This window comes from Micromys minutus, assembly GCF_963924665.1.
Source record: "Micromys minutus genome assembly, chromosome: 6".
NCBI lineage: Eukaryota > Metazoa > Chordata > Mammalia > Rodentia > Muridae > Micromys > Micromys minutus.
This window is the reverse complement of record NC_137975.1, coordinates 3,926,443-3,936,292: the sequence shown is the minus strand read 5'-3', so window position 1 is coordinate 3,936,292 and position 9,850 is coordinate 3,926,443. Positions and strand designations below refer to the sequence as shown.

General features: G+C 44.8%; 1 protein-coding gene across 1 annotated transcript; it reads right to left on the bottom strand.

The window, feature by feature from the left end:
- Nucleotides 1-635: 635 nt before the first annotated feature.
- ARPC5 (actin related protein 2/3 complex subunit 5) lies at nucleotides 636-8,085 on the bottom strand. Its single transcript, XM_080918315.1, has 4 exons — nucleotides 7,846-8,085; nucleotides 5,935-6,007; nucleotides 3,559-3,735; nucleotides 636-1,941 (listed from the first exon to the last, which is right to left on the bottom strand). The coding sequence occupies exons 1-4, from the start codon at nucleotides 7,986-7,988 to the stop codon at nucleotides 1,879-1,881; spliced, it is 456 nt and encodes a 151-aa protein (XP_080774441.1). The 5' UTR covers nucleotides 7,989-8,085; the 3' UTR covers nucleotides 636-1,878.
- Between the last annotated feature and the right edge of the window lie 1,765 nt (nucleotides 8,086-9,850).

Sequence of the window (9,850 nt, the reverse complement as noted above, 5' to 3'; positions counted from 1 at the left end):
AGGGCAATGAAGAACCACTGGGTACCAAAGTACCTGGATGGTCTGTTAGTTACCATGGCCCAGACGGACACGCCTGTTGAGCCCAGTCTCCAGCTGGCACCACCCGGAATCACTCCTGTCTGTACTGTTTGTCCATCTACACACTCACTTAGCTATATGTGTTCCTGTGAATCTAAAATAAGAATTCCAGCATTTGCCCCAGAACTTTAGGTCACAGAAACAGTATAAGCACACTCACTCGTTTCTAAGGTGGTGGTTGTGCTATACCTGCTTTGACTACCTCCCACAGGAACTGCTTAGCTTCTCTTAGCCAGAGTCCTAATCTGAGTAGAGCAGGAATCAGGACAGTTGAAAAGCAAAGCCGCCGAGTAGACAGGCGTGAGAAATAGGTCTGAGGTCTAACAAGGGAGAGTTTGGAAACTGGGAGTGTCTTTGACAGGTACAGTATTTGGTCCTCTAGGTCACTGATATGTCTTGCTTTGACCCAGAGGGTTACAGTGGAACAAAGCACCTCAGCAGTGACATCCTTAGCTCTTCTCTCCACCGAGTGGCTTCATACATCCTCCCAGACAGCAGCACTGGACGCTCTTCTCCTTAACTGCTGGAGATTTCAAGTACTCAATTAAGAACAAAAATTACTCAACACTGACATTTTATTTTCTGAAGTTTATCATAATTTTACAAAACAGAACAAAACAAAAAAGCAGGTATCAAAAACAGCAGTGTATAGAGTTTCTGTGCTGGTTCTCACCTCAGTCAGCGACTCTGGAATTGGCATCTCAGGGAAAGACAACCAGGCTGAGTCCCTCTTGGCCACACGCATTCAGGTGGTTGGTTTCAGAACTACTTTGTAATAATAACTTTTTACAAGCACCGGTCATTTTTTTGAGAACCAATTTGGTTTGTCCAACAAAGTAAACCCTTTTTTCTTTTACTATGTGGTATTTTTCTTTCTTATAAAACACTGAACTGAAACAGACTATGTATTTGGATCAGAACCAAGTTTTCTGAGATCTCCATTACCTGAAACACTGAAGACATCATCGGGCATATGAAATGTTACAGTGAATACTTGTGTAAATGCCTAAGGCTACCTTATTTCTGATGAAAGTATTTCATTCAGAGGCTGCTGGAGTCCTTTCTTTGACTTGGGACAGTTTCCCCGGGCAGCCTTATTATCAGAAGGAAATGGGGTGTTTGTGCCAAAGAGGCGCTTATATTGTGTAAATATATTTATATAGAGCAAGACTCCTTGCTCTGGACCCTGGGTCACCACAAAGAGATTGAGAGGCCATAATTGGATGCTAACAGGAAGTAGCACACTTATACTGATAGAGTCATCTGGAGGCAAGCAGAAGGAAAGCTGTAGACTGGAAGTGGAGTTCACCCACTACTTGTTCTGGAAACACATTTTGCTTAAGTAAGGGAAGTGTAGTCCAGTTTTGCAAAGTTAATAGCTGCCAGTCTCTCATTTTTAAAAATAAAGATCACTTCTTGACCAGCAATGAGTTAGGAAACTGGTCTTAACTTTGATCACATCTCTCAGTACTGGTTAAAAATAAAGTAAAACCCTTAAACCAGCCAACAGAGTTAGAAATTGCACAATCAAACTTGAATATAAATTACAGGATGGGACACGTTATTGACAAGGTTATGAAAGGATAAACGCCCCACTGAGACAATGTTTTCTCCACATTATTTCAATTTTCATGAAAGGAAACTGATATGTCATTTTCTTCTTTATAGATATGAAAAAGGAAGCAGAAGGCAAAGCTGAGAGAAACAGATGCTACCCGCAGGGCAGCGGTGCCGTTTGGTTGTTTTCGTCTTTGTACCAGCGACCCCCACGCCTGTGAACAATGCCCAGGTCCAGCTGGACTACACGGTTTTTCTGGCAGTCAGAACACGGACAATGGACCCCACTCCTCCAGCAGCCAGTGCCTGAAAGCAGACACAGGGAAGGTCATAAGGAAAGTGAAGGTTAGCAAACACCGAACCCTTGGTAACTTGGTAAGCACTTCCCGAGCACCCATTTTGCCCTGGCAGGTCTCAGCATGAGACTAGTGACAGTCTTATTACTAGGACAAAACAAAAACCAAAAACCAGCCTCTCAGGGTTCCTGCCCATGTGAACCTACTTCCAAATAGACACTCGTCACTATTCGAGTATACCTTGTCAAATAATGTTTAAGATGTCTGCAGCACAATGTCTCTGACTAAAACATTATTCAAACATAAATTCAGAACATTCTCCATCTCCCATCCTGCCTGAGGTTGGGAAGAACCTGAGACTGGGACAAGTTATCCCAACTTCCACTTAGTCTGCAGATTTCCCCCCTGTGGTAAGAAGATACTACTTAAAAGTTAAGAGCTGATCTCTAACTTGGAATCTCTGACTTAAATAACTGGGAGTCAAGACTAAATATTAGCAATTAGAAATTGTGGTGTACTTATTTGGTCAACTGTAGGACATTTACACAAGAGCACCTCCGTGCTGTATCTGAAGCGCTGTGACTTATCTTAGAGTGCTGTTGAAGCAGAGTAAGGGCATATGCTTAGGATGGCAAGAAAGGTCAGGGAGGCTGTCAGCCTGATGCCAGAAAACAGTCTAGAGGTGAGGGTGGGGTGTATTCAGGGAAAGGCTGGTACTAAGGGTGGTCAACGAATGACAAGATACCTTTGGATTTTAGAGCTCATTCTAGTGGTTGGGTAGAAAACAGAATGGTGCAAGCCAGTTAGGACACTATAGCAGCCACCAGAAGATGCTGCAAAGGGTGTATCAGAGACCTACTGAACTTGAGCACTCAGAAAGCTGACCCTGGAGACTTTGGAGAAACCGGACAACACATGTGCTAATCTTCTCGCCTACAAGAGTTCTTCCTTCTAGTATTTTTTAAAGATTACATGAGTTAATATATTTATTTATAAAGTTCTCAGATGAATGTTTGTATTATAAGGAGTTCCCAATTGATGTCACTATGGTCCTGAGGCTATTCTAGACCTCTATCAGTTTGGGTTTCAGAGGTGGCTCTTCATCTGCAAACTGAAGATAATAAAGTCATATGTACCTGGGTGGTGGTGGATGCTTTTAATCCCAGCAACCCAGGAGACAGAGGCAGATGGTTCTGAGTTCAAGGCCAGGCTGGTTTACAAAGTGAATTCCAGGACAGCCAAGACTATACATAGAGCCCCTGTCTTGAAAAACTACCCCTCCCCCAAAAGACATGTATGTACCTCACAGAGCTAGTGAGGAATAAATGAACTGTAAACAAGGGTAGAGCCCATCAAACAGAGCCTAACACCCCAATGTTTGTAGGTACCACATATGAATCCTTCACCTTGGGTTATTTCTATCCTTTGATGAGTGTAAAAGAATTCATATTTCAAGTATATAATCACTTATATACTAAATACATGCAAATAAATATGCAGTGCAAATGGCAATCTTTTACGATCACACAAACTTTTCATTTTAATGAAGATGTACAATCAAGTCACTGACTTTCAGGGGACAGAGGTACTTTTCTCTGTGGTACAAGCTCTCTAAGTTGTGACTTACCTTTTCGTGCCACTGGAGTAACATAGCACTGCTATTGTCAGAAGGGCTCTCAAAGCCTTTATAAATATACTTCATTAGGAGGTCCACACCATTCTTGTCCAGAGACTGAACAGCCTTCTCAATGTCATTAGCTTTAAAAGAGATGAGCACCTTCAAGACAATGCTGCCTGCCCGGTCCTGAGAGTAAATACATAAAATATTTAGACACGTGAGTTTGAAGGATGTCACGGAGGCTGTGGCAGAGATGCCTTGGGAGCGTGGCCAGCATGCAGATGAGGGAAGAACAAGTGCTGTCAGCGTGGGTTCCAGAGCGTTCAGAGTGTTCCAAAGACTCTGATGTGGCAGAGCTGGGTGGTGGGGGAAGCAGGAGCAGAAGTGAGAAGACAGGAAAGGGCAGACCACGGGAGGGCCTGCAGGTCACTGTAATGGCGCAGGCTTTTACTGGGAAACCAGACAGTGGAGAGCTTCAAGAGCACTGACCCAGTCTGTTTCCCATTTAAGACTATCTGGCATCTCTGTGGAGAACAGCAGTGAGGCAGGAGTAAGACAAAAGCAGGACAGCCACTGAGATGATTCCAACAACCCTGGACGCCCACTGGGGTGATTCCAACAACCCTTGCTGGTTCTGGTTGGCATGAGGGTTGAGGTGGGAAGAAAGGAACCCCTTTTCTTGTTTTTTTGTTGTTTTAGAGACAGATTTTTTCTTTATAGCTGTGGCTGTCCTTGACTTTCCTCTGTAGAACAGGATGGTCTGGAGCTTACAGAGACCTGCCAGTCTCTGACTCCTGAGTTGTGGGATTAAAGGCGTGCTACCACGTCCAGCTCAGGAACACATTTTTGATAGTACTGAAGGTAGAACTGGGGATTTACTAATAGACTGATGGGAAAATTTAACAATTTATTGTAACATTTAAATTTTACTTCTTGGTCTTAAAAAACTACTAACCAAAGAAGAAAACTGATTTATGTAACTCTGTCTTGTACTATCTTTCAAGAGTGGTTATTTTCCTAAAAGATCATTTAAAAAACATTAAAAAAGAACTTTCTAAGATTTAACTATACTTATCGCTAAACGTTTTCTCTGGTAGAGCCTGTTCCAGAAGCAAAGGTCCTTCGGTATCATCTAAGCAGAGGGAACACAAACCTGACTGTTCCAACTGCTCATTGCTCCTTCTGTTCAACACAGTGTCTTTGGCGTTCCTATGGTGTGATCTGTACCACCAACATTCTCTTTGGTTTGAAGATAAACCAACATTTCCCTACATATCTTTGTAACTAGAGCTATAACCATCTATTTGTAAGCTGTCAAAACATAAAACAAAACCCCCAAATCAACAAAAAACATATAAAAACAGAAGGTGTAAGACTGAAAATTTGATGATGCTCCTAACAACTTTCAAGAAGCAAAGAAAAATTTCCCTTGTATAAAGTTTTGTGCCTTCAGTAATTACCATGCATCTGTAGACTGTTCTTAAGGTTCTTGGGTTCCTGAGACGCCGGCTTTCGGAACACAGGGCTTTGGTTAGCCTGTATTTTAAACAATAAAAGGCTAAAGAGTTCCCTAAGCTGTGAAGCTCTTCTGAGGGATTTGGTAACGCTTTGTGTATCAACAGCCTTTAAAAAATGTCAGTTTTGATCTAGCATTCATCTTCTGGGAATTTTATTGACATAAATAATTAAGATTTAAAATTATTCATTTTAGCAGGAAAAACTAGAAAACCTAGTGTACAATAAAAGGGATCAGTTGCATATAAGATGTTACACACTGGCATATAGCAGTTAAAATGCCACAGGAATAATCTTATTGCTAAGGAAAGAAGATCACGTACATTACTAGACAGTTGAAGTGCAAGATTCTATTTACAAACCCTTGTAGAAACCCCTTAGGTGTGCAGTAATACCATATAAGGCAGTAACTGTGACCCAAGGAAGGCATATGGAGACCACCTTTTTATGCGCTCATGCCTTTGTGTTCTATAATATTTAATATTTACATAATTAAGACAAACTTAGAAAATCAAGAGGCAACTGAATATGTTTTGTAAAAGTGAGTTGTTTTTCAAGCCTGTTTGAACAGCCTGAACAGATCCTTTATAAGGCATACAGAATCCACACGGCACCATCCTAACTCCACATTTTGGTGCTATTTTCATGACATTTTTACTTATCAGGAGTGCGTTATAAGCTGGATGTGGTGGCATATGCATTTAATCCCGGTGCAGGCAGGAGATCTCTGAGTTTCAGGCCAGATTATAAACTGAAGTCACATTGTAAACTCTTGTGTCAAGGACAGCAAGTACTTAAAATGTTTGACTGTGGGTGTCAAAGAACTTTGCTAACAGTGAAACAGAAGAGATGCTGTAGTTTGCAACTTACCTTCGCTGCCTGGCTCTTTGTGTTAATAGGAGGGTTTTTCAGAGCTGCCTGAAGAGCAGCTGTCATGTTTCCTGTAATGAAGGTTAAGGGCGGAACACAAAAGGGCAGGCCCCGCTTACGGAAATGTTGGTTTTTAGACTTGACTCTTCTAACAGTAACAAAAATGACTGTGGTCATGATGTTTGATACTGGAAACTGCATGGGTTTGTTTCCAACATGTCAACCGAAGGTTAAAATAATGAAATCAATCAAATAGATTACACGTTCCAGTGAAATACACACAACTGTCTAAATGGGTATTCAAGAAATCTTAGAATATGCACAAGAATTATTAATTCACCAGATGATGCAGTTTACCATCAAAGTATACCATCTTGTCCGTGTGATTCTTACTGGAAAACAACCCCTAAACTTGATAGTAAAACTACACTGTGTATTCATTGAAATGCCGGCAGATTATCCTGGCAATCAGAAGGGAACAGGCATTGACAGCTTAATACTGATGAACGGGGCTCTGGATGATGTAATAACCCACAAGACCTGTAGGTGGCAGCTTACTTTATTTCCTACAGGTTATTCAAACTGGGCTGGACCACCCATACCTACTGAGAGTTAGCAAGCATGGGAAACGGAAGGCCAATCAGACTGTCAGGACAGACAGTCATTTCCCTAAAAGGAGAATCAGTCACTTGTTCCTCCATAGGTCGTACCCAACCAGGGCTGTCTCTCCTGGTCTCCGAGAGACAATATCTTTGTATTTTAAGATGGACTGACAAAGAGGTAGACTGAATTAATAATGGACACAGCAGTAGGAATCACCAGAAAGTACCTAAAATACATTAGTTTAATAAAATATCGTATATCCACCGTAAATATTTTACAAACAAAGAATGAGCTCAACACGTCTGTGGAAAAGGGCTAGTAAATTATCTACAGTTGGTGATAAACTGTCAAGCTTGCACAGTCTTTTATAGAATACTTTTTAAAAGAAAAAAAAAGCCCCAAGTATTTTAATAAGTAAATTAGTAGCAACCGATGTGAAAGTTGTGATAATGAAAGTTAAATCTATACGGCACATATATGTATGTTCGATGCTGTGGTTACCACTAATATTTTTGCTCACTTCATTGATAGGGGAAGAGCTGTATGAACAGACTTAACGAATACGAGTTTAATAAAGCTCCAATTTGAATTTTTGTTACATTGCTTTTTTTCTAAAGGATCGATGCAAATGAATTTCAAGGTTATGAATATTCAAATATGCAAACCAAGGAACCAGGAACTGACAGCCATATTTTAACTAGAAAGGAAACAATTTCAGCAAAAACGATTTGATTTATAGAACTGACTCATTCTCTGCTTTATTCACTGGGGGTTCATCTTAAATTATTCCCAGGAATTCTCTACACGCACTCCCTATCCTTTTTCTAGTGGCCTTTTCTTAGCAGCTGAAAGGCTTCAGCTTTACCTGGGAATTCTGGAGAAGAAAACTCCCTTTGGCCTGTTCATGAATTATATGCAACCTTGCCCAAACCCCTTTCTTTTAATCAATAATGCGGCTGATGGGAAAGCTCCTGAGCTGAATGTACAGAGGGCCTCAAATTTGCGAGCCGCTCCATCTCTCCTGGCTAGGAATAAACTATCCCCGCTCCGCGAACCACACGCCCGACAGAAAAGCGAGACTCCAAGCCGGACGCCCGTGTCCCCACCGGGCAGGGATTTCTAGAGCTCCGGTGCCCACCAGGGCGCCGGCCGCTGTCCCCCCCGAGAGGGCGCGGCCGCTTAGGACAGCGCACCTGAGGAATCAGGGCGCCGGCAAGTTCGCGGGCGCGGGGTGCAGGCGGCCTGCTGGCCCCGGGAGCTCCTGCCCTGCGTCCCCACCAGCCCGGGCCGCCGCGAGCGGAAGGATATTGCCGCAGGCATGAGTCCACCTCGCCCTCGTCGGGCCCGGCCTGGCCATCGCCGCCGTCCTCCTCGTCCACGAACTTGTTCTCGTCATATTCGTCCACATCCACCTTCCGGAAGCGGGCCGACGACACCGTGTTCTTCGACATCCCGGATCGCGACGCGACGCTGGCCTCCCCTCCGCGGCGCCCCTTCCTCGGCTAGTCCAGCCTGGTCCGGTTCACTTCCCTCTTCCGCTCTGGGGCGTCGCCGGCAGCCGCTGCCTGCTCGCTTCTGGGCCTGCGCGCTAGCCGGCGCGCCTTCCCTCCCCATCCCAGCCACATCCCTCAGCCCCCGCTCCACCCCCGCGCCCCTCGGGAGCGCGCGTCGGCCGGGGAGCGCGCGGGACGCACGGCGCACGCGCGGGCCCGCTGCAGGAGAGGGGCGGGGCTGGAGAAAGAGGCGGGGGCGGCGCGCGGACAGAAGGCGGGCTGAGGCGGCGCGGAGACTCGATTGGCCGCCGCGGAGCATCACGTGGCACCCGGGAGGTTCCCATAGAAACGCTTTTCTGCGGTCCAGCCTTGCGGGGGGTCTTGGGGGCTGGAGGCTATGGGCACCTCGGGCGCGTGGCCTGGAGTGCTGCCGCCGCCGCCACCGTCGGTGCCAGCAGCTTGTTGTTGGGGTCCGGTGTGAAGTGTGGGTGACCGGACTCACGCGTGTGGTGGGATGGACTGGCTGCAGAACCTAGTTCCCTGCAGCCCGCGGGAGAATGAGGCGGAGTGATGCCCAGCACGGAACTAGTGATCGGAGCCTTCCATTCGGACCCAGCGCCGCCAGGGGCTGCGTTCCCGAGCTGAGAGCCCCTTCCCCGGCTTGGGATCTTAGCACTCTGTCGGTGGGAGGTCCCCAAGGACGGAGTCGAAAGGTCACTTCTTACCTGTCAGTGCTGGGAGACAGCGTCGCGGTCGGACCTGCAGAATCTGAACTCGGTATTCTTTCCATCTGGAGGGAGGGAAAAGATGCTTGGGCCGGGGCTGGGGACGGGTAGGGAAATTGGGGCAAACTTGTAGCATTTTCTAGAATCAGTCATCACATCTTAAAATAAGTAGTTATTTGGAGCAAGAATGCCAGAAGAGGGTGGGCGAGTTAGGCTTTTCAGTGCCGAAGGAAAATAGCGTGTGCAAGGATTAGTAGAAACTGGACTTTCAAGGTTGTTATTTATTGTTTAAGGTTCCAGGGAGTACGTCAGATCAGCTTTTTGCTATGTTCCACCTTCCCGTTTGTGAGATCAGAGCTTATATTGAGGAGGCAGAGGCACTAAGATTAAATAAATAACAGCTGTGCACTGGGTATTATACTGTAGTACAAGTATTTACAAAATGAAATTAATTCGTACACTTGGCTATGCTCTGCTTAGATGCAGATCTACCTGGTTTCACAAATAGCAGAAGGCTGGATATGGTCCTGTTGAGTTACCTCGTGAGCTCTGTCGTACTGAAAAAGAGCACTGGGTTTGGGATCAGAGGGCAGTGGCTGAGTCTCCACTGTTTATGCTCAGAATCTGCGTGATTGAGGCACGTTGCTTAAAATTTAGAACCTCGGATTTTTTACTGCAAAAATTGGGCTAATGTGTGCTTTTCCCAAGAATGTTCCCAGGGTTCAATACGCGGGAATGCTTCAAAAAGACTCTAAAATTCTGCATATATGTGCAATGTGTTACTGGTTATGTAGCATGAGCTTCATAAATTACCTAATGATATGTCGAGTTTTTATCTTGCTGGTGAAAGAGATCCCAAGATTCTGAGGGGTTGAGTCTAATTTTTTCTTATTTATCTTTTTTCCCCCATAAAATTAGGTATTCAGAAGGTAGTCAGTGCATGCTTGATGAGTTAGTGAGATATCAAAGAGTCAAACTGTCGATAGAAAATCAGTCCTAGGGAGAAAGCTGTGCATGTATGTGGCTGTGTTTATGTAGAGAGCACGAATGTGAAGTGTACCCCATCTCCTTGTGAAGAAGCAATGTAGCACCCCT